This window comes from Vidua macroura, chromosome 18 (genome assembly GCF_024509145.1).
Source record: "Vidua macroura isolate BioBank_ID:100142 chromosome 18, ASM2450914v1, whole genome shotgun sequence".
Classification (NCBI taxonomy): Eukaryota; Metazoa; Chordata; class Aves; order Passeriformes; family Viduidae; genus Vidua; species Vidua macroura.
This window is the reverse complement of record NC_071588.1, coordinates 5,365,468-5,389,585: the sequence shown is the minus strand read 5'-3', so window position 1 is coordinate 5,389,585 and position 24,118 is coordinate 5,365,468. Positions and strand designations below refer to the sequence as shown.

The following is a 24,118-nucleotide window of genomic DNA, read 5'->3' as shown; positions in this document are numbered from 1 at the left end:
CCGGGCGCCGGAGCCTGTGAGCGGCGGCGCGCCGCCCCGTCGGCTCTCGGGCGGCAGTGAGCGGCGAGCGGCGGGGTGAGCGCGGGCGAGCGGCCGGTGCCGGCGGCGCGGCAGGATGTGAGCGGGGGCGGCCGAGTGGCGCGGAGCGGAGCAGCGGGGAGCGGCGGGCAGCGGGACGGCGGAGCGGCGCGGAGCAGCCATGCCCTGCTGAGGAGCCGCGCAGGATGTTCGGGCTGGAGCAGTTCGAGCCGCAGAACAGCGGCCGGAGCGGCGGGCAGGCGGAGCGGGGCTTCGGCCAGCCCGGACTGAGCATGAGCGCGCACTTCAAGGCGCCGGCCTTCCCCGGCGGCGGCCCAGCACCGGCGGACCCGGCCCTGGGAGCGCTGGGCGAGCCGCCCCTCTTGGGCATGAACATGAGCCTGGCCGGGGACGGCTACGGCTTCCCGGGCCGCGGCCCCGCCGAGCTGCACGGCGGCGGCATGCAGCCGCCTGTGCACGGCTTCTTCGGCGGACAGCAGCCGCACGGCGGCCCCGGCGGCGCCCCCCACCCGCACCAGCACCCCCCGCACTTCGGCGGCGGCTTCGGGCCCGACCCCGGCGCCTCCTGCGTGCACGGCGGGCGCCTTCTGGGCTACAGCGGTGCGCTGGGCGGGCAGACGGCGTTCGCCGACGGCTACGAGCACATGGCCGAGGGCCAGGGCGGCGAGGGCTTCGGGCAGCAGCGCCCCGGGACCCTGCCCGATTTCCAGCACCACGGCGCCGGCGCCGCCAGCCACGCCGTGCCGGCGCCCTGCCTGCCCCTCGACCAGTCCCCCAACCGCGCTGCCTCCTTCCACGGGCTGCCGGCGGCCGGCTCCTCCGAGCCCCACGGCCTGGAGCCGCGGCGGCTGCCGGCGCAGGGCGGCGTGGACTCGCTGGAATACAATTACCCTGGCGACGGCCCTGCCAGCCACTTCGAGCTGCCCGTCTTCTCCCCGTCGGAGCCTGAGGGGCAGCTGCCGCACTACGGCGGCGGGCGGCAGGTGCCGGCGGGCGGCAGCTTCGCGGGGGCGCCCGCCCTGCCCCGGGCGCCGGGCATGGCCGTGGCCAAGGCGCACCCGCCGCAGCAGCACGGCGTCTTCTTCGAGCGCTTCGGGGGGGCGCGGAAGATGTCGGCCAGTCTGGAGCCGGGGGCCAACGCCAGGCACCCGCTGATGCAGCAGCAGCAGCAGCCGCCACCACCACCGCAACCACCGCAGCAGCCGCCGGGCTTGCTGGCCAGACAGAACTCCTGCCCGCCAGCCATCCCTAGGCAACAGCAAACAGAAGCCAACGCTCCCAACTCCAACCTGCAGGACAATGGGCCCATAATGCAGAACCAGCATGCACAGTTTGAATACCCTATTCACAGACTGGAGAACAGGAATATGCATCCCTACACCGACCCCGTGTTTAATATGCAGCACCCTCCTCCGCAACAGCCACCAAATCAAAGACTGCAGCACTTCGATGCCCCCTACGTGAGCGTCGCCAAGAGGCCGCGGTTTGACTTCCCCAACACTCCTGGCGTCGAGCGCTGTGCCTCCTGGGGCGGCGGCATGCACGGCCCGGCCATGGAGAGTCACCTTTCCCCGACGGCCTACCCTGGCCTGCCGGGCGAGTTCACCCCGCCGGCACCTGAGGCCTTTGGGGGCCCATTGCCACACGGCGGCCCTGAGCACCCGGCACTGGCGCAGCGCCAGAACGCGGCCCTGGTGATGAAGCAGATGGCCTCGCGAAGCCAGCAGCGCCTGCGGCCGCCCAGTCTGCAGCAGCTGGGGCACCATGGTGAGGTGGGCGCACCCGGCAGCCTGCCCCCGCCAGCCTTCGAGCGGGAGGCTGGTGGCGGCCGCAGCTTCGATGCGCCGGCGCCGCACCTGGCCCCCGACAGCGCCTGGTTCGCAGGGCCACCGCCGCCTGGGGAGCTGCTGCCGAGGCGCTTGGCAGCGCCAGGGCTACCAGCCGAGGCAGCCCCCCACGAGCTGGGCCTGCAGCCGGGTGGCCCTGCCGTGCTCTTCCGGCCGGGTGCCGGTGGGCTGGGGCTGCAGGAGCCCTTGCGGATGGCAGGCGAGGGGCCAGCGCAGGCCCTGCCGTCGCCCGGCGTCCATCCGCCCTTCACGCCCACAATGGGTGGCCTCTCGCAGCTGCAGTCACCAGGCAGCGGTGTGGCACTGCCCAGTGCCCCCGCTGAGCGCCGTGGCCCCGCCGACTTTGCCGCTCAGCCTGGCTTCCCCTTTGGGGCGGCAGCGCGGCAGCCGGCGGCCCACGGGGCTGCACCTGCCCTCAGCGCCTCGCCAGGTGCCTACCCACCGCCCCCGCCCGAGTTTCCCCCGCCACCCCCACCACGGCCCGCTGCCAGCAAGCTGGGTGCCCTCTCGCTGGGCTCCTTCAGCAAGGCGGCCAGCAAGGACAATGTCTTCGGGCAGAGCTGCCTGGCCGCCCTCTCCACTGCCTGCCAAAACATGATCGCGAGCCTGGGCGCTCCCAACCTCAACGTCACCTTCAACAAGAAGAGCCCGGCCGAGGCCAAGCGCAAGCTCAGCCAGGCCGAGCCTGACCCGCCACCTGCTGCCCCGGACTACTTCCCAGCCGGGCCACCAGTAGGTGGGGGTGGCACGGGCAAAGCAGCGGGCACTGCCCCGCTGCTGCCTGCGGAGAGCAGCCTCTCACCCGGCTACGCGCTGGAGCCGGTGGCCAGTGGCGAGGGGAAGGCGGGTGGCGGGCGGGGTCGGGGTCGCCGGAAACGGGACAGTGGGCACGTCAGCCCCGGCACGTTTTTTGAGAAGTTCTCAGCTGCCGAGGGCGGGGGAGCCGGTGTCAGCCCAGGGCAGCCGGCAGTGCCGGTGGCGGCGGGGGCCCCGCCGGGGGCTGCGGGCGCTGAGCGCGGTGGAGGCACCCCTCATGACAAGCCCCTGACCTCACCATCCTGGGGCAAGGGCAGTGAACTGTTGCTGGCGGAGCAGCCCGACCTGATGTCCTCCCTGGACAGCGGCATCCAGAGCGTGACCAAGTCAGACGGCAGCTCCCCGCACGTGGACTTTCCCGACGAGGTCAGCACCAGCTATGGCAACGAGGACGAGGTGTCCTCCAGCTCCGACAATGCCACCTCCAAGCCCACCCGTAGCCCGCTGCTGGGTGGTTCGCCCAAGCTGCCCCGTGGGGAGCACGCACTTCTCAACGGACAGAAGCCCCTGGCCCTTGGCCTTCTCAGTACATCTACCTCGACCCCCGACAGCTATGGGCTCAGCACCACGGCGGGCGCTCACCCTGGCACGCCAAGCATGGAGCAGGTGCGGACCCCCACAAGCACCTCGGCCCAGGATGAGATCCACCCCCTGGAGATCCTGCAGGCACAGATCCAGCTCCAGCGGCAGCAGTTCAGCATCTCGGAAGACCAGCCCTTGGGGTTGAAGAGCAAGAAGGGGGAGTGTGCGGGGCAGAATGGGGACAGCGACCTGGGCAGCTGCTGCTCGGAGGGTGTCAAGGGCACCATGAGCACCATCGACCTGGACTCCCTGATGGCAGAGCACAACTCCACCTGGTACCTGCCTGGAGAGAAGGCCCTGATGGAGGGGCAGGAGGAGGACAAGCCCATGGCGCCCTGGGAGAAGCCCAAGCCCCCGAACCCCAGCAAAGAAGGTATCAGTTGTCCCACAGGGGTGCTGGCACAGGGGTAGGGGTGGTTGTGGGCTGCTCAGGGAAGAGGACATGGTGAGGCTGCAGCTCTGGTACTCTGGGCACACACTGGCTCCACCCCTGGTGAGTGCCAGGCACTTTAGCAGTTTGGGCTGGGGCTGCGGGATGCTGGGATGCTGGGTGGCTCTAATGGGAGGTGGGCAGTGTCAGGGACAAAGTGTCTGCTGCCTGACTGGCCCGGGTGACAACTGCCCCATGGCATCTCTGCTGCCAGCCCTGTCCCCATCATGCCTCCTAAAGAATGGGCAGGTGGGAGTGCTGAGCAGAGGGGCTCCCAGTGAGCCTCACCTGTGCTCCAGGGCCTGGGATGCTGCAGAAGGGAACTGCAGCCTGAGGTTCTGAGGAGGGGGCTCCTGCAGGGTCTTACTAGGCATGGGGTGCTGAGGAGGGGGCTCCCACAGAGCCTGGTGCCAGCTGAGCCTTCCAGCCACTTTCCCAAAACTATGACTGAGGTTTTCCCTATCCACATGAATCTGGTGGTAGTTCTCCTCCTTCAGGTCCAGGTGCCCCCTCCTTGCATTTGGAGCCCACAACAGTGTGATACTGAACTGAACGGCTTGTAACAAATTATTTTTGATTTAACTGAAGGGCAGTTTAAAATAAGGCTCTGGGTCTGTTAGTGTAAAACTTGCTTAGTTGACAGATGTTTAATTTTGACATTAGTTGTCATTTTTGATCCTTCCTTGTGTCCAGAGGGCATCATAATTCCCCAGGCTTAGAAAAAAATATTTAAATGGAAAACCCTCTATTATAAAAGCTGTTTAAGATAAGGATGATTATAGATTCAATTGGTTTCTATTTTATCTTATCAAATCCCTATTTTGCAACCTGCCTAGCTGTATGTGAGATTGTTACAATGGGTGCACATGCTGTACCTGCTATCTGAGGGCAGGCAGGTTGGTTTTGGTGTGCTAGAAATACATGTGTGCAGTTTACACAATATAAACTCATTATTTGTGCCTAGGAAAGGTGATATTTTGATACTACAGTGTAGTTTGAAATTGTTTTCATTATCTCTGGTAGTAGAGACTGACTTTTTACAGCCATCTATGTTTAGTAATTTTGCTAAGAAAGTTGTTGGTGAAATTAGAAGGAAGCTGGTTAGGAAACTGGTCTGTTTCCTAACCTGGTTCTGGTTGGCTTTGCAGCTTTGGCTTTCTGAAGCGTGAATCCTAGCCCCCACGGTTTGTCTCTTTGTTCATGTTTAATGCCCAGCGCAGGAGACTCTCATTTCGAGCAGAGTGTTTAGCATGCACGGCAGACCCGAGGAAGCCCATCAGCATTCTCCATGCTTCACCCAGGCAAGGACATAAATTGGTTTGTTTGGGGCCCTTCTTTTCCATTTTTAAATGGAGTTGCACACAGCATCCTTCCTGGCCCCTTCTCTTTTATTGTTTCTTGTACACAACATCTAGATCTGACTGGATCAATAGCTAGTTAGCACAAATCACAGTTCCTGTTACTTCTGCCTTGGCAGGCTCAAGCACATACATACGTTCTCTCACACCACACGCACCCCCGTTACGTGTGCACTTTCACACACACACACAGATACGCAGATCTCACACCGTGCTGTGTTTAGAAATAGATTTTGAAAGAATAACTTCTACAGATCTTGACTTCCTGGGTGAAAAAAGAAACCCTGAGAAGTGATTTAAAAGAAATCCTGAGCAGTGATTTAATTCTGAACAGCACATTTATTAAAAGTGTAATTTGGTTTAAAATGATCTATATTTTGTGTGTGTCATATGGAGCGATGCTTCTGCAGCGTCTTTTAACAGCACTCCTCCAGTCACTTTGATCACAGCTATTCTTAGTAACAGCTAGTGAAAGAAGTAATTGCTTTCTGGTCGCGATAACCACAATGTTGGTGTTAAAACAGTTCATCACTTGGAAGGAAAACCATTTAATCAGTGTTCCTATATAAGGATATGTTTTAGTATTTCAGAGGCTTAACATAAAATAGCAAACCAGTTCCACAACAATGCAGAGGCGCTCGGGTTGGTTCATGCTTTAGTCACTTGAGGGATTTGAATGGGCTGGTTCCTCGGATGAGGAAATTTATACTCACAGAGAATTTACTTTAACTGTTGTTAGAGATATAAAGATACAATGGGTGAGACAAAACAGGCTGTTCACCTCGGTCAGTAGAAATAATTAAACTTAACATTGCCATACCCCTGAGTGTGTGAAACTGTGTTTAAGAAAAGGCTTTCTTTAGACGTGGGCTGAGATTTTAAACCTTCTCAGTCGGCTGGGATTTGCACTGTGGTGTTTGTTCCAGCAGAAACCCAGTGTCCGGGTGGATGCGCAGGCTCCAGACAGCGCTCCTCCGAATTCAGGCACTTCCTCGGCGTTCCGTGCTGGAAGGTGGGCACCGTTTTGGGGCTGGGCAGCGTTAGTGAGAGCAGCATTAGACCCGGGGTCCTCCCCAGTGGAGGCTTGTTTGGGGCTTCTGGTTTACACCTGCTGTGAGAGCGGTCGGGGATTTATTCCCATTGTGGCACTGCTGCAATTGGCACCGGCGGCTCCTCAGGTGCCGGGGGGGTGGAGGAAGGGGCGGTGGGTGCTGGGGGGCAGCTTCGCCTTGGTGCAGTGCTGGGCAATTTGTCCACTGCCTGCCACTCTCAGCCAGTGCCAGGACTGAAGGGTCTGACTTCAGTGCTGGCCGTGAAGGAAAGAGCAGGCTCCCCAAAACACAGCAGGATCAGGAACTTCTCAAATACTCTGTTAGTGCGCAGATTATGGGGGAAACGACTTGAGTTGTTTTAATGGCTGCTCAGATACCTTGGAGCTCACCTTTTTTCCCATAACGGCATTAAAATGATTTGGGGATCTCTGGCAGTTGTGTGAGCTGTGGGTCTGGAGGTTGCTGAGAGCAGACACCGGTGCTGCTGGTGCCCCTGCGAGGTGTGACACCTCGGCGCTGGCCTGCCGCGAGCTCTGTGCGTGCGTTCACGTTCCATTTCGGAATGTAATATTAGTAATGCTGCCTGGACGTGGCTCTGCCCTGAAATGTCTTTTCTGTAAGGAGTTTTCTCTGATGCATCATTTCTTGTACCAACATGTTTTATGTGAAGTAGCTGGTAGGTTTTGGGTTTTTTTCCCCTGAAAATGCTTTCTAGAATGTCGTGTTTTCCTCTGCCTAGCAGCTTGAACTGGGAGTGAGAGATAAATAACACTGAGTCTAGAGGGGTTGTCTTGACTTCCAACACCACAGCTCTAGCTGACAAAGAATAACCAGATCAAATTCATTTAAAATTCTGGGGCCAGTTTAATGAGGTTTTGCTTTTCCTGGTTTGACTGAACCAGAACATTTTCCTCTTCAGTGAAATGTATATTAGTACTCTTTAGAAACCCACTAATTAAGTGCTGGTGGGGTTTTGGTTTTTAGTTTTCAATTGAAATTTTGTAAGTCCCATGTCAGGTGAAGACATCAGTATGTACCTAGAGCTGTGCAGGTGTTGGTTGGAAAGGATGGGAGTATATTTTTCTGCTCAGTGGCTGTTGGGCTCGTCAGTCCGGGCTGACGGGCACGTGCCACACGGCACCCTTAGCCTTCATGTGTGAGTTTTTGTGAATATTTCATTGTTACACCGAACCTGTCACTGGAATGAGCCCACAGGCCAACCCTCTTGCTGGAGCAGGGTGTAACATCTGTGAATTACTAGAAATACATTAACAAAGGTCAAATTTGGTCCAGATGCGGCCGGGAGCCTTTGTTTTCTTTCCCTTTCCAGTGCGTTCTGCTGCCTGCTTTATTTTAAATACTGCTTAGTTCTTTTAGAGGCTTTACCAAGGGACTGTGTTTGTTTACCGGGACTGAGTTTGTCAGACCTCTGGTGAGGTTTTTCAGGCACTGAACCCTCACTGCAAGCGATGTGCTGTGAGCGGCTGTGTTGTAGTGAGCGCTGTGGAAGCGAGTTCAGCAGCAAAGCTCAGCGCCTTTTCCAGCGAGGGGGCTGTGATTCCCGATGCTGCTTTGTCTCACTGGGCTGCTGAAACTTACACAATTTTAACGATTTAGTGAAAAAAGAAGCTATTGCCTTTGTCTTGAAGTTGCACAACAAACTCCACATATATCAAATCTACATCTTTATTAAATCATCTGGATTAGCAATCAGAGTGATGAGGGAAGAACGCTCCCGCTGCTTATCCTGGGAGAGAGTTTGGTGTGCATTAGATTTGGATTTAATATGATGCTTTAAACTTTTCTAACCTGTTAAAAAAAAATAATTGGAAGGGTTGCCCCTGCTTGACCTCATGTAAATGATAGAAATTCTCTATTGTTTACCTTGACTGACTATAATTTTTAATACTTTCTACTAGAAAATGGTCCTGTTTAGAAATATTTTCCTTTGTTTTATAAACATTCTGTAGCAGTGTGCTTGTGGACCTTTATGGCATATATTAGAAAAAGCAAGGGACAGAATTTTCAGTAGTATTTCCTCTTGCTGTGATGCAGTAAAATATTTAGTGCAGGAAGTGTGTACATTTATTGGCATTTTAGTAACAACTATGGCCACTGTTTGCCTTTGCATCCACTGTCTGTCTGGCTATTAATTTTTGATCTCTAGATTTACTTGTTTTCCTTTCAGTGGACAATCTAGCTGTGTTTGAATTAATGCAGATTATCTATCTGGTTTGCATCCTGGTGCTTCCTTGCCCCAAAGTGTTATTTTCTGATGGCCCACTCAGTTGCAAGGCGAGTTTTAATGGGGTTGTTTTGCACACACTTGGTGTGAGGATCTGCGTGAGACAGACTTCGAGGGAGATGTTTCTTGAAATTGGTGTGTGAATGTGCTTCAGATCTTTATGTATGATGTAAAAGGAAATGAATTAGACTTAGTATTTATATATGAGCTTGGATGACAGCATAGATTTATTTTGATCTGTGATGTATTACACCGTGTCTCCTCTTACTTTTTAAGGTACAATGCCTGGTTTTTTTTACCAATCACCTAGTGGAATGCTCGACCATAAAACCGCAAATAATATTTTGATAAAAACCGTTATTAATTAGCAATGTCTATAGATACATTTTGTTGTTACTTGTGTAGAACAAAGACTAAGGCATCAAACAAAAGTCTAACCTGAAACTAAATAGGCTGCTTTTATTTGAACCAGCTGACTCCCAGCCTCGGTAGTATTCTATACCAGGGAAAGGTTTTGGTACAGTAAAATGCCTTTATGTGGCCATATAAAATTTTAGTACTAGACAAATTACTGTACATTTTCAGTCAGTGGTTTCTTGTGTATTTCTGTTAAATCTGAGTGTGAGGAGAGTCTCCTCAGAAAGTGCACAGCCAGTTCTAAAATGAATCTTCAGGTGGCCTAACATGTATGCTTTGTTAACGCTAAATTTACCGAAATATCAGAAGCCGTTTAAAGACATAATTTCTCAAGCACATTGAGAATATTGAAAGAGACCTGTCAAATTGTAGGCAGAGGACCATTCCCTGTTTTATGTCTAGAACAGAACAGATTGTTCTGGTGCATGTTTTGGACTGGAGCGTGTTGGATGCAGGCAGCGCGGGCGGTGGGCGTAGGGCGCTGGTAGCCACCTCGCCATCGCGCCGCGGCTCCGGCCGGCATCCGCCTCCCTGCCCGGCTATTCCATTGAAAAATCTACACCCTTGAAAAGAACCATGTTTGCACCTGTAAACACATGACTAAGGTTTGTAAGACACGTTTAAGATTGGTGTGTTGTTTATTTTTACATATTGAAATAGTTTTGTTTTTTGAGAGGCAGTTTTAAATGAGAGCCTCTGTTAGTGAGGGCTGTTCAGAACATGGCTGGCTGTGCACCAGATCTTGGGTAAGGGACATGGGGAACCTTCTGGAAATTAAATAGGTGAAGCTGTGGAATCACCCAGGAAATTCAAGATCTGCCCTCACCTTCCTGGTCTTGGTTAGATCTCTCAGTTTTTAAAATGTGATTCTGAATTTTTGCTGTTCTGTAGATAGACCCAGTTTGCACACAGTGATTAGATGACTGGCTTATATAAAAATACTGTGATTCTTTGTAGTTTGCTGCTTTTCCTTTGCTAGATGCTTTTGTGTTGGTGCAGTTAAAACATTCTGAGTTATTAGTAGCCTTTTAGTACAAAGGATTTGGGGTTTTTTTTACAAATTTAAATATATTTTATGGATTATGTGCCAATGTTCCAAAGTCAAATGCCTTCTAAATTTAAAGCTGAGAATTGAACAGCTGGAGGTCTAATCCATTAATTTTTACAAGCTGGCTTTCTTAATACTTCAAAGAGAACATCTTTCTTGATACTGCTTTACTGTTCCCCTCTTCAGCACCCCTTCTTCTCTTCTCCCTGCCAGTGCCCTCTCCTCTAAGGCTTCATGTTCTGCTCATCTCCTGGCAAATGACAAAAGCATCTGGATGGGGTGAATGCATTTTCCTTGGTTGATGTAATAAGTTTTAAGACTCGATGATCTAGAAATGTGCCTTTCTTAGTGTTGCACTTTTTATCCACACTAATGCAAAAATACATGGTCACCACTGTTCTGTGTTTCTTTCCTGTACTTGGGTTATTTTTTGTAGCAGCACAGGCATTGTCATAGGAGTATTTTTGTTCTGTGCTTGTGCCCTTTTGAGATGCCTGACTCACACATAGGGCACATCCCTCTCTGTAGGACTGGGTCTGATCCATTTGGAAGTGACGTTTTCCCAAGTTTTGCCTTGCCCGTTTGGGCAGGAGCTGCTCTGGCACCGCTGACGGTGCCGCTCCCTGGGACGCACGTGCGCATCCGTCACGGGCAGCTCCCGAGCAGGAGCCGAGTCTCGGCTGCAGGCTGAGGTGCTGCCCAGACCCTGCAGCAGGGCACTTCGTGTCTGTTTGTTTTCAATTCCAGCAAATCTGTTTGTGTCTGCTCAGTGTTCTAACGTAACACCACCGAGCATGACGCTGGGCGGTCTACGTTTTTTATTAGCTTTTAACATTTGTCAAAAAAAGCTTTTTTTTGGTTTGGTAAGCAAAAATCTGGTTACGTTTAAGTGCTGCTTTGATAGATATTTTTACATCGAAATAAATACAGTTTATTTGAGTTTAAACATGGACAACACGTGTGGGAGCTCGAAGGGCTCTGCTAGCTCTGACTGTGAGTGATGGGAAAGATGTGCCACAGTCCTACTCCCGCAGCCACTTTTTGTGAACTTTGGAATATTTATCTTTTTTTTATCCCCTTCTGTGTTTGGCACATTTAAAATACAAAACGAAGACCTTTGGTTTTTTTCCTTTTAATTCTCCTACCTTCAGTTCTGACTGCTGGGCCTTTAGGACTTGATCCCCTTGATCCCAGAAAAGCCTGTGATCGGTCAGTATTTGGAAGACAGCAGGTTTTTTTGTGGTAAAATATATGTTTCCAGAGTTACGTCTGCATTTAATTCATTTTGTGAATTAATATTCACAAAATACTCGAAAGCATTCTGTTGCTAATAGAAAGATCATCCTGAGGCTGAGGAAGCACAGTTAATTGAAAAAGCAGCCATTTGTAAAGTGAAGAAAATTTTAAAACATTTCATACCCTAATTAAGAATGTACTCCTGAGTTAAAATTGAGCATATTAATTTGCTGTGCGAAGCAAATACATTACAAAGCCCTGGAAAGAGTCATATCCTTCCTTCCTCCTTAATCCTCTCCCAAAATGCAGTTTCAGAAGAAAGGCATGACTTTTTTTCTTTTTTATAATGTAGCCTGAAACCATTTTGCTAGAAAGATGTAAATTGATCTATTAACATAGGAAATGGAGGTTGGGCTGGGGTTATTATCTGGTCAGAATTTTAGGATCTCTTTCCTAGAAAAATCTTCCACTAAATTTTTTTTTTTTTTTTTTTTGGAGGGAGGGGTGGGTGGATGGGTATAATATTCCTCCATAATGGCATTTAAAAGCCTTTTGGTCTCAGGTGAGAGCAGTGAGAAGAGGCAGAGGATGCTGTGGGTCTGAGGCACAGCTGCGCATCATTGCAAGCAGTGCTGCTCCCTGGGGAACAGGGCTGAGCCTTCCCTCCCCTGCACTGCTGGAGGTGAGGCTGCGGGTGGGAAGGGCAGGGAGGGAATGTCTGCACAGAGCTCCTGCTCCTCGGTCAGTCCAGGCAGCGCCGTCGTCCTTACGGAGATTGGGGTCTGCGTGTGATTTAGAGCGCACCAGAGTCCATATTCAGGTCCCACTTTAGGATTATTTTTATTTAAGATCATATTTATTGCACCGTAAATGGCCACAGTGCTTTAGAAACCTGGGAGATGTTCCCACTGCTAAAGATTTAGTGTCCAAATGAGATAAAAGAGGTGTTGTTGGGCCGGTTCACCGCCGGAACACAGGGCGGTGCCACCAGGGCTTGGGCAGAGGGTGCTGGTGAGGTGCACAGTGGAACTGGAGGGCACTTGGGCACCCAGCAAAGTCTGAATGCTGCTGGGTTGGGAAGCGTGTGTGAGCAGGGAATAAAGGGCTGGGAGCATCTCATCCCACCTAGTGATCTCATTTCTGCGTGGATTCCTTGTTTGGTGAGGATGGCGCGGCTGTACTGCCCTCTCCGGGGCAGCATTTCTCCTCTCGTGGAAAAAATAAACCCAAACCCCAGTTATGGCACTTCTGATCTGTGTGTGAGTGAATTTCTAAATAGGTTTGTCAGTCTTAGCAGGAGGAAAAGAGACCTAAATGTTGCAGAAGTAGTTTGGTGCAAGGTTTTCACCTCCTTCAGATGCCTGGGGTTGCAGGCATCACCAAAGGAGGCTTCTCCTCCCTGCTCCCCTGTGTGATGGGACAGGAGGACCCAGACCTCTGGTCTGAACTGCCCAGTAGATCCACAACCACCTGGTGTGACTTATTCCTGGAGTGCTATTGGGCTGATAATTAGAAAAAAGATGTCTCTTAGACCTGCCAGGCAGCCTGGTAACTGTTTGCATCTAATAATACTGATATTTTTGATCTGACTCAATTGTTTTAATTTTTATTGGTGCCAAATATTAGGCAGAAAAATGTTTTTTTTGCCTAGTCTGAAAAGTAACCCAAAATTTCTGACCAAATGCAGTTTTAAAAGCAAGAAGATAATAAATGGGCCTATTGATTGTATTCTACAAAAGAAAAAAAGGAGTTCCCCAGTAATTGTAATAAAAGCTACCACAGTCTATGAGACAATAATTCTGAAACCCTTTAAAAATAGTATTATTATTCAAAGTGCAAAGCAGCTGGTATTTTATGAGAGAACAGATTTTATTGTTGCTGGATATAGGGTCAAATGCTTGCAGCACATTTTTGATTTAAACAAACCAAAAACACAAATGCTTTTTTGAAGATTAAATCAGTAAGATTTATTTCTTTTTTTCCTGGATGCTATAGTTCCCTTCTCTACCTCTAAATATAGGCACATACTTTTCTTTTTTGTGCTGGGAGAAACCACAGGCAGCCCAGCTCCCTGTGCTCTCCCTGCCATGCCATAGTTCTGGAGGCAGAGGAAAAACAAGGGCTGTCCCAAGTACAATTCAAATCTCATATGAACTACTTTGAAAGAGGCAGATCACAAAAAAGGGAGAATAGCAAAACATTCCTTCATTCTGGATTATTTTTGAAGTTTCATCCCATCATTTGCCAGTTCTTTGTGCTGTTGGCCGGGTGGGTGTGAGGATGATGGCTGGAAAATGTGCAGGGGAACAGGGCAGTGTTGGGGAAAGCTCAAGGGCAGCCCTGGTGATTTGGGTGAGCTTTCTTTTAAACTCTGTGCATCAAAGTCATGTTGTATGTTATGTGACAAAGTGGTGTATCCTGTAGATAAATCCAGTTTATGTTCTGTGTCATGATATTAGTTACTTTAGCTGAGGTGTGAATGGGAAAGGCAGAAGGGAATTTGCTGCTCCCAAGTGCTCCGGGCCCGGGGCAGGTGACCACAGGTGACTCTGCCAGGGCTCCTGCTGGTCCTGTTGGTACTGCAGAACAACAAACAACAACTTCGGAAATGTGAGGTTTTAACAACACAGTAAAGTCTTACTCCAAATAATTTTCCAGATCCTCTAGTGTTTTGTGTAGTTTTCCTCGAGTGGCTGATGCCAATGGTGCTGCAGTGTTTCTCTTAAGGAAAAAGAACAGATAAAATATCTCTTTTTTGAGCCAGACACGTGTGAGCCTCAGAGCTGGGAACGTGCATTGGGAGATTGTGATACAATTACGTTTTATGTCTACCTATTAAGCATAATGAAGGGTTGGTTGCTGGCCTTAAATTTGGAAAGAGCTTACTCTGGAGCTTAAACCAGAAGTAGATTCCTGTAATTACTGCTTTGCCGTGCGGAGTGTGGCGAGGTAGAGGGAATAAAAACTGTTCATTGTCCAATTGTATTTCCATAACTGCTGCACTTTTAAATGTCTGTTTTGAAAGATAAAATTTTTGTTATACTAATTTTCTGAAGTAAGCTAATAAAAGCCAATGCAGGGAAAAAAAAATAAAAGAGGTGAAAAATGTCAAATGAACAATGCTTAGAAAACACGGAGCTTCAGCTTCTTCAGTGAGCCCTGCTGCAGTGCTTGAAAAGTCAGTGGCTTTGTTTGTTAAACACAGGGCCACTGTGCTGTTGTGGTTTGGGTTTGCTTGAATATGAGATCCTTGATGATGAAATGAAGAATTTTAAAAACTTTCAATTTTATGTTTGCTTTTCTTTGTACTAGACTAGGCAAACGGGGTAAAACTCGAAGCAGTCAGTTCCGAAACTGCTTTTGCTTTTACTTGACGTTGTTCTTGCTGTGTGATGGCAGTATGTCAGGGAAACTTGGATCCCAGCATCGGTTGTTTGGAATTATTGTTTGGATTATATTCAGTTTCAAATGGTATGAAACTGTAGTGAGAAATGAGCATTTGTTTACACTGATAAAATGAGTCTTTCATAGCATACACTTGTTTTGGTTGTACATACTAGTGCATGTTATAGCTCAGAATGTCCATTTTTTCAGAGTGATAACATGGCCCCGTTCTGCTCTTTGTGTGCATTTGGGACTGGGAACTGCATCAAAGAGGAGATGTTTCTGCTTCAAGTGAGGAATAAGAGAGGGAAGACTGAAACTCTTCTTGGCCCTTAGGGGGAAAAAAAACACCCTAAACCACATCCTTTTTCCTCTCCCCCTCAAAAATTTGGCTTACATCCTTAAGAGAGAGGTTTTTTCCTTTTATTTTCCAACCATCCTCTAAGGTGTGTTCTTCTGACCTTTCTCCAGTTTGTGGAGCTCGTCTTGGAATACGTTTTATTTGTTGTATTTGACACGTTACTGAAGCCTGCCTTCCACAGTGGTCTGGCCCAAATAGAAATGTGAAAAGTTCCCACTACTGAGCTGTAAAAGAATACTGGAAATGGGTTATGCTGAAAAAACCATTTAGATAAAAATGCAATTTTCCCTTCCACATACACTGCTCAGAATTAATAGCACATTCTTCCTAAATGGGTAGTTCTGTATTACGTTTTCACCTTAATGAAATTCTTTCCAAAACAGGAGAGTTTCATTTAAAAATGTAGGGCAAAATTGATCTGTCTTTATCTGCAGTGCTCCCTGCTTTAAAATATCATGGGATTGAGTTCCATGGGCTGTCTGGGCACTCTGTGGAAAACAGATCTTGGGTTCCAAGGTGGATGTCCCAGTCTGACTCTGTCCCATCACAGGGTGTGCTCCTTACCCTGCTGTCACAGCTGGATTTGGGCTGTCACTGTGGTGGTGTGTGCTGTGCGTGCCAGCTGTGCTTTCACAGCTCCACTACTTGGCCAGCGGCCACCACACAGTGGGGACATGAACATGGCACTTACCAGGGCGTTTCTGCCAGAAATACCCCAAAAGGGAGAAGGGCCGAGCCCACCATGGCCTTAACCTGTGTTGGTTCATTGGTGCACACCTGGGGCACAGGTGGCGAGCCCAAGTATGGTGTGGCCTGGAACATCAGCAAAAACATGCAGACATCAATTTCAAAATGTTCCTTTTCTGCAGAAGATACATAAATGTCAAATGAAAGAAAGAAGGGGGAATCCTCTGTGGTAGCTGTGAAACTGAAGTGGAGATGACCCCAGAAAGACTTGCCAGTTCCAGTTAAGAGAAAACCAAAACATATATTCATGCTTTTTAATGGTTTCACTTTTGGTGGAAGGTTTTTAATGTAATGGTGAGAACAGAAGTGTGTGGAAGAAGTAGGGCTGATAGACTCTGCTTTAAACAGCTTTTCACTGCTGAGTTACAGTGGAGAAAATGCTTTTATTAAATAAATTGTTTAGTGTTATCATAGTTTTAATAAAATGGTTCCCACATAGAAGCAATGCTCATAGTGATGGAGACAGGATTGATACAAGTTGGAGTCTCCATGTTAAAAATACGAATTTTGATGGTAGTGATGCTGCACAGCTTTTGAATAATTTTTGTGACAAATTACCCTTCAGGGGGACTGTGCTTGGGTTTTCTCTTAAAAGGTGAAATACAGGAGAGGTGTGAGGCAGTCTGAGTGACTCTTGCATCCAGCTAACAGTGAGCTTAATCCAAATTCTGTTTTTGAAAGGGGTATTTATAGTCATCTTCCGATAGTCTCCCAATCAAACAGCAGCAAATGCGATACTGCTCGTTAGGTGCATTACAGAGCAGCTGGTTTTTTTAGTCACCAAACTTGCCTTTTGTGATTCATTTTCTGTGAATCACACTAGTTCAGCAAAGAGTGCAGATCACGACTTTTAGAGCCAAATATGCAATTCCCTGGAAGCAAATGTTGAAAATTTAAATACTTTAGTGTAGTGCCTTGTAACTTGCAAGTTTTGTATTAATGGGACACTGGCTCTTCTGTAAAACTTCACTCCCTGGGACATGCCCATCAGTAGAAGTGTTTGCTCCCTGGTGTGAGTGGTTCACACTCAGAGGGCATTGCCTGGTTCCACTTCAGGTAGGACTTTCTTAGGTGTCACTTAGGTTTATTTTTATTTTTTCATGTTTTTTTGCTGTTGGTGCTCAGTGTATCTGCAGGCACTTGGCATGCTGAGTAATGCATTTAAACATTGGCTGCTGCAGTAAAAATCTTGATGGCCATTGTTTCAATCAAAAAAAAACCCTTCTCATCTTCAAAGTCACTGTTGTTACAATAATTTTCTCTTTGAACGTGTCAGGATTCTGTATTTGATTATAGACTGGATTGTCTCTTGTCATTGCATAATGATTTTTTTTGGGGTAGGCAGAGACCTTTTTCAGTTCCTCACAGTTCATCCCCCATCCCAGTACTTCTTTAAAAAGAGATTATGTTGAAACCAGGTATTTAAGAACATAGATCCTCAAGAAAATAACTGGTTTTGACTTTGTATTTTCCTGAGAATTTTATAAAGCTGATGTGAATTACAGATTTATTATACAATTTGAACTTAGACTTTTAAATTTTCCCTTTCCCCAACCCCTTTGCTTCCTATTGGACCAGAAGTCATTACTACACAGATTTTCTGCTACTTTTTTATTTTCTCTTTTTGCAAATTACACCATACAACAAAAATTATCTCTGTAATTCTACCATCACTTGGATGGTTGCTTGGATGGATGGTTGGGTGAATGGTGGTTAAGGTGGTTGCCCTGGGGGCCTGAGCACTTCTGCCAGACCCTCCCTGTTGAGGACTGATGTTGAGCCTTGGGAAGTGCTTGCTGAGGCCTCTTCTGTTGGAAGCTGTTTAGGGATTTGGTAGTCTGTCCACTCTCTAGGATCCAGAGTTTCCATTGCTGTTACAACCCTCAGAGACCTTACAGCTCTCTGAGCATTGTGGTGGGATGAAGGCACCCTGGAAGCAGAGCTCCTCTCGTTCTGCTGCTGAGGTGTGGAGGGGCTTTCCAGCTTTGTGGCCCTTCAAGGCTGATGGCTCAAACTCTGGTGTTCCACACTACTACAGTGTTCACCTTGGATCAAAGGGCAGGGGACCTCCTGAAATGGAAAGTGCCTTGGAAGGTCCTCCTGAGCCTCCTCAAGCTATGTGAAAGCCCAGTGGGAAGAGCATTTGCAGTTGTCTTGCTTTATGTATATGTGCAGTCTCTTCCATTGCTGGGTGATGTTGATGCCACCATGGGAAAACTGTACAAAAATGGGTGACACTAGAACTGCATCAGGCACTGAAGAGGCTTATTCCTTGGGAAATGGGTATTGTGTAAGAATGGCAGAAGAGTCCAGGTGAGATCTGCAGATCCACACCTGGTTGTGATTACGTGTGTGCAGGCTTCCAGCTGGTCACTCTAAAGCTGTCACATGATGGGTGTATTGCCTCAGAGGTATGACTGAATCCAAGATGCTCCCTCGTTGGGGGTTGCCTGCATGTGTCCATGCAATGGAAGCCATTGCCACAGAATTAGTAAATCCTGACTGTGTTTTGTAAGGAAAGAGCTAAAAAGGATTCGTTCTGTCTTTAAACTTGCAGATCCTCAAAACCTCCCTAGGAAGTAGAAGGGGGAAGGGACCCTTTCAGGATTAATTAAACAGAGATGTCTCGCTGTAGACTTCAGGGTTTACTGATAAATACCAGCCCCTCACCCATGTCTGGTGCTGCTGCTGTTATTTAATCAGGGCCTTGACAAGGAATCTGAGCAATCTTCCCTTTCTCCTCCTCTGTTCCATTTATCTGTCCTCCCAACCTGTTTGTTTGTGTATGGTTAAGTTTTCCATGCCAGGGAGAAGCTGAGTGGAAATGTCAGGGGTCAGGCTGCAGGCAGGGCAGGCAGGAGCAGGCAGGGAGCAGAAAGCCCAGCTCTGCAGCCTTGGAGTTTCTGAGAAACCGGAGATAGGTTGTTCCAGGCAAGATTAACTCCTTCAGCACGGCTGCCTTCTGCTTAAGACCTGCAGGAAGGGAGGTAAGGCGGGTGCATTAAGACACTGAGCTCAGACTCCATCCCTCTATCCTTGCACTCCTGTGGGTAATGGGTGCTCCTGCTGCCATTTTGCTCACCCTCTTGTTGAAGCCTTGCTGGCCCTTCTGCCTTGGCAGCTCTGCTGCCTGGGGGATGAAGCTGTGTGGATCCAGACCTGAGGAGGATGGTAGATAGCAGAATTCATTGCAGTACTGTTATGGATACCTGAGTTGTTTGGCACATTTCCCAGTGGACAAAATGTTCATCCATGGAGGGCATGAAGCTGCTGCTCAGAGACATGCCTTTGAGTAGACACGTGACTTGGGTTTGTCATTCAGAAGTTAGCTAAAGAGCAGTCTGGATACCCTTGGCTTCAGAAAAAAACAATTTTGATGTTGTGTCAATAGACTTGGTATCTCACAGGCTCTCAGCTGTGTGCTCTGGTGGTTCACAAGTGCATCAGCCCCAGCTGACACTGCCATGGTGGCTGGGGTTGGGTGAAGCTTTGGCTGTATGAGTCAAGCTGTTGAACTTGCACTTCACCCCACGTGTGCAAGGGAAAAGCCTAATTCCGGGTGGGGTGGAGGATTTTGTTTGTTTGTTTGTTTGGTGATGCCTTTGCATTTGTGTTGTGGCAGCAAAGCAGGTGCTGCAGAGCTGAATCCTGCCTGGTTTGACAGTGTTTGCCTTGCAGCCAGTGCCCTGCCTGGGACAGCTGCAGGCAGAGATTTCAATGTCCTTACGCCCTGCTAGTGGGATGGTCTGTACTGCTGCACTGACCAGATCTAGACCAGGTTAACAGCAGTGGTCACAAACAGCCGTAGTTACGGACGGGATAGGAATGAATCACAGAAGAGAATCAGAGAATTGGGTTGGAAGGGTCATCTCATTCCAGCTCATTCCAGCTGTGGGCAGGGATGCCTTTCACTAGACCAGGTTGCTCCAAGCTCCATCCAGTCTGGCCTTGGAACACTTGCAGGGATAGGGCAGGCACAGCTTCTCTGAGCAACCTGTGCCGGTGCTTCAGTACTCACCGAGTAAATAATTTCTTCCCAATATCCAATCTAATCCTGCCCTTTCTCAGAGGGAGGACATTCCCTCTTGTCTTGCTACTCCATGCCCTGGTTAGAAGTCCTTCTGCATCTCTCTTGGTGTTCCTGTGGGCTGCTCCATGCAGTGAAGTCTTGGGGATGTGCTGTGCTCCCTATGCCAGTGCTTGGGTGCTGCTCAGCCCCGTGTTCCTCCCCTGCCCTTGACAGGAGCAACTGGGGCTGCTGGCCCCCACTCCCTGGGGAGGTGCTGCAGGGCAGAGCCCACACAACCCCCAGCGTAGTGGGATGAACTAATTGTCTGCTGTTCTTTCATTTTCTGGGAGTATTGAAATTGTTGTGGGTCATAAATCACGTGAGCATATGGCCGGAAGGAGAACACAGGCCCATATATCAGCTTTGGGCTGGAAGATGAGACTGTTCTGTCCTGTGTTGTACAGGCCCATTTTGTTGATTTACTGGCCTGTGAAACTTTAGAGTTAATTTTTTGTTGAAGCAAGGAAAGTCTGTCTACCTGTGACTTTCGTGCTTGAACAGCTGTTTGCTCCTGATTCGTTGCTATTCTGAGAATTTCATGAAGACTCTCCACAGTGATGTGACAATTGGAAGTAAAAGATGAGCTTATATTTTTCTTATCCTAATAGTGGCACTTACAGCCATACCTAAGAATGCCAGGTTTCTCTGTGTGTTTTTTTTTAATGCTGAATTTCCCTCACTGCCATTGCTCCTCATTTGGTTGTGCATTTCTTCTAATGATTTTTTTTCTTTCCCTTCAGATAGATTTAATTTTTAAACATGCTGTTCAATCAAACTCTGTTCCTCTATCAGACTTCTGGGCCCCAGCTCAATCACAACACCTTATTGTTGCTTTAGGGGATGTTTCTGGGTATGCCAAATCCATTATATGACAACATTTCTATCTCTTTCTGTAGTCAAAATTTAGGGTATACCAGAATTTGGGATTTTTTTTTTTTCAGAAGAGATGTAGCAAGAATTTGCCCAGAAGGTGATAGTATCAGCTCTCAATCTGATTTGCCAGCACTTAAATATTTTCCAGCAGAGATTTTGACCCTTCTTTAAGAAGCTCAGGCCTCCTGACAATTCTGCTTTTTATAGTTATTTCTGCAGATAGTTATTTCTTGCAGAATTTGCCTGTGAATTTCTTGCAAAGGACTTGCAAGCAGTGATTTGGAACCCCCTGTTTTTGGAGTGTCAGGTGTCAAGCAGCTGGTGCTGCTGAGCACAGAGCAGGTCAAGGAGTGCCCCATAGCATCACAGAATGGTTTGGGCAGGGAGAGACCTGAAAACTCATCTTGTTCCACACCCCTGCCATGGGCAGGGTCACCTTTCACTAGACCAGGTGCTTAGAGCCCTGTTCAGCCTGTTCTGTCCATCTCTGAACTGTGTCTCTGCAAGTGCCAGCTCTGACCTGAGGTCTCTGGTCTTCTTTTCTCTTGATCTGTGAGTGGTAAAATTGCTTGAACACCTTTTGTTTTCATGAATGCTGTTTCCCAAAGTCTCCTCATTCACCCCTGAGACACCAAACTTCAGCTGGAGGTGTCCTAAAGAGAAATAGGATGTATTTCAAGGTAGGCTATAAATAAATGGCATAAAAGAGCTAATGATCCTTGATGCTGGTTCTTTTCACTAATGTTAGCCTTTGGTAAACTCCCACTGTGTTTTCAGGGATATCCTTGAACTTGTGTGGTTTAACCCCAAGCATTACTGCACATGATCACCGTTTCTTGGTGTGCAGGAGCCTCAGATGTGTGAGACCCCTGGGAGGGATTGACTTTGCCTGTGGCAGTTTTGTGTTACGGTCTCTCGTAATTGTGAGTTATAGATGGGGCAGAGGCACCTCTGGGAGCTGCAGGCAGAGCCAGGGAGGAGACAGAGGGACCAAGCAGATCCCTGTCCCAGCCCTGGCAGCCAGGCTGGATGCAGATGTGGCTCTGGGATGTGAGAACAGAGGTCCTTGGGGAGCTCTTGGGGAGCAAGGCAACGAAACACCTAAAAGTCTTCAGCCAAGTGTATCTGAGCCTCACAAGAGACTGATAATATTTCAGAGCTAATTCCCTTCTTTTGCTTGGCTAACAAGTGCTCATTTAATTTGCATCCTGAAACTTAATGACTACAAACAAAGTTCTTTGAAGAGAATCTTTAATTCTGTTTTCACTTAAGGAAAATAGTTTTCCATGTAAGATCTGCAGGGCTTAAATATCCTATTTATTACTGTAATATCTATTTCCCCCCCACACAATTGTGCAATTGTGTCAAAGCTCTTGCACAAACCTGGTGGAGTGCTGGAATTTACGTGTTTCTCTTTCTGTTTGCTCTGTGCATAATCATGAACTATTCACTGCCTTTAGAAATCCATTGGTATGCTCCTTCCCTTGCTCATGGAAGTGGGCATTTTACCTTATTTTTGGAATGTCCAGGTAGTGATTTAATGCAGAATGCTTAAGTAGCATCTTTTTTCAATTTTGGCCTGTCCTGAAACAATACTAGACAGTGTCCAGAACTGGTTTTATTTAAGTGAGAGCTTACTGAACGATTTCATGTGATTTCTGTGCAATCAGAAAATTCCACTTTGGATTTTATTGGAAATCTTTTGTTTGCTTCTGCGTTCTGGCAGTCAAGAGATGGGTTTTGCATGGGCTGGAGCTGTGTGTAAAACTGTCATGTGATAGTTTGCGTACATATGAAATAAATTTGAAAGCAAAACCCAGCATTTCCTTACTCATCACGGATGTGTCATTTGTCATTCTTGGTGAAAATAGGCTCAGAGCATTTCGTTAGTGCAAGCAGGTGATGTATGCCAGCAGAATGGAAAACACAGGTTCAGTCAGCCAATATTTTTCCTGCCATGGAGGTGATCTCACATTGGGGGCTGGATTCAGGGGCAGCAGGGACATGTCTGAGACAGCCACAGCCCTTCGGAAGGAGGGATTATGTGAGAGAAGCTGGTTGTACCCTCTTCCCAGTGCCAGGTCTGAGTGTCAGTGTGATGGAGCTGGTGGGTGGGGCTTAGGCAGTTCACACCTTTCAGAGATGAACAGAAGTGTTCAGGTATTTTGAACAACAGACCCTGGAAAATAACTTGGAGCTCCCCGAGGCTTCACTGGTGTTGGATGGCAGCACGTGGATGTTGTGAGCGTCGAGTCGGGTGTGCTGGAATGGGCTGCAGTTGCTGGACTCACCTTTATTTTCTGTTGGAAGTGTCCAGACATTGTCTGACTGTTGTTGGTGGTTGGTTTGGTTTGATTTTTAATGCCAGTTTTCCTTGCTTGGGCAGGGCCACAGTTCTCACACTGTGCAGAGCTGAGGAGAGCACAGTGCTGGTGATGGCACCAGAGCTGACCAGCTGTTTGGAGCCGTGAGGTTGGGTTAGGCCCTGGCTGGAAGCTCAGCTTTCTGTGGCTGTCACAGACAAGCAGTGGTACACCTGCATGGGGTAGGCAGGACCAGACTGGCAAACAGCAGCACTGCAGCTGGGGCTGGGACCTGGTTTGCCAGAATGGTCTTTTGTTCTGTGAGAACCAAACCCCAGCATCAGCCACTTCACCAGGAGGGTAGGCAGGACCCCCCTCTGTGGTTTGTGTTTTGCAGGGAATCCAGCCTGAGAGTCAGTGTGTTAAACTGAAAAGAGGAACTGAAGGTAGCCAAAAGAGAGGAAGGATATGAGTTAGAAACAGTCCGTTGTTCCTGTGGCCATCCCAAGGCCCAGAGCTTCTGGCTTCTCCAGGGATGCAGAGCTTACCTTTCTTCTTGGAGAGTCATAGAGCTGGAAAACAGTGATTTAACAGTAGCCTCCAGAGAAATAAATAGGTGTAGGCAGTTTCACACTTGCCTGTGGAGCCATGTTGATGTGTTGCTCTCCTGCTGGGCAGTGGCAGCAAGGTGGGGAGCAATGTGTTCCCCATCTCTTGTCTCCTCCTGGCACAGTGGAGAGAAGGCAGATTTTACAACAGCAACGTCATTGTCCTCACATCCACACATCCTTCATTCTGTGTCTTCAAGGTCATGCTACATGTAAGATGAGTGCTGCCTTTTCCATTGATAGGGTTAGCATTTTTCCTACTTCACATTTTTTCTTTTGTTTCTTTTGTTTCTTTCTGTGAGCATGTGGCTCACAGTCTGACTGTAACCCTACAGCCTGACAGCAAACTCTTAATGTTGCTGTGGGTTTGGGCAGCCTCCCTGTCGTGGCGTGCACATCCTTCCATTGCTCCTGGTGAAAACAGGAGCAGGAAAAGAGGTCAAGGGAGAAAAAAGAAAAATATATATTTGCAGCAAGCACTGTGTGTCTCCTGTTAGCTGAATTCTGTGCAAGCAGCAAGCTCTTATGGAGCCCCTTGCCAGCTTGGAGACCACTGAAAACAAAATAAACATCTCTGCAGCATGGGCTGATACATGCTCCCTTTAGAGCCTCAGGCATCTCCAATTAATCAAGCTGTCTGTGGAGGAAGGGCCTGTGAGGACCAGAGGATGCTGCCAGAGCTGATGGGCTGTTGAAGGGGTGG

General features: G+C 48.7%; 1 protein-coding gene across 2 annotated transcripts in view; it reads left to right on the top strand.

The window, feature by feature from the left end:
• Nucleotides 1-99: 99 nt before the first annotated feature.
• Nucleotides 100-24,118, top strand: part of MN1 (MN1 proto-oncogene, transcriptional regulator) — an 82,554-nt gene continuing 58,535 nt past the window's right edge. For both annotated transcript variants that reach the window (XM_053993874.1, XM_053993873.1), the window contains exon 1: nt 100-3,657. In XM_053993874.1, the coding sequence (XP_053849849.1) occupies nt 225-3,657 (3,433 nt within the window). In that variant the 5' untranslated portion in view covers nt 100-224. The remainder of the gene's footprint in view (nt 3,658-24,118) is intronic.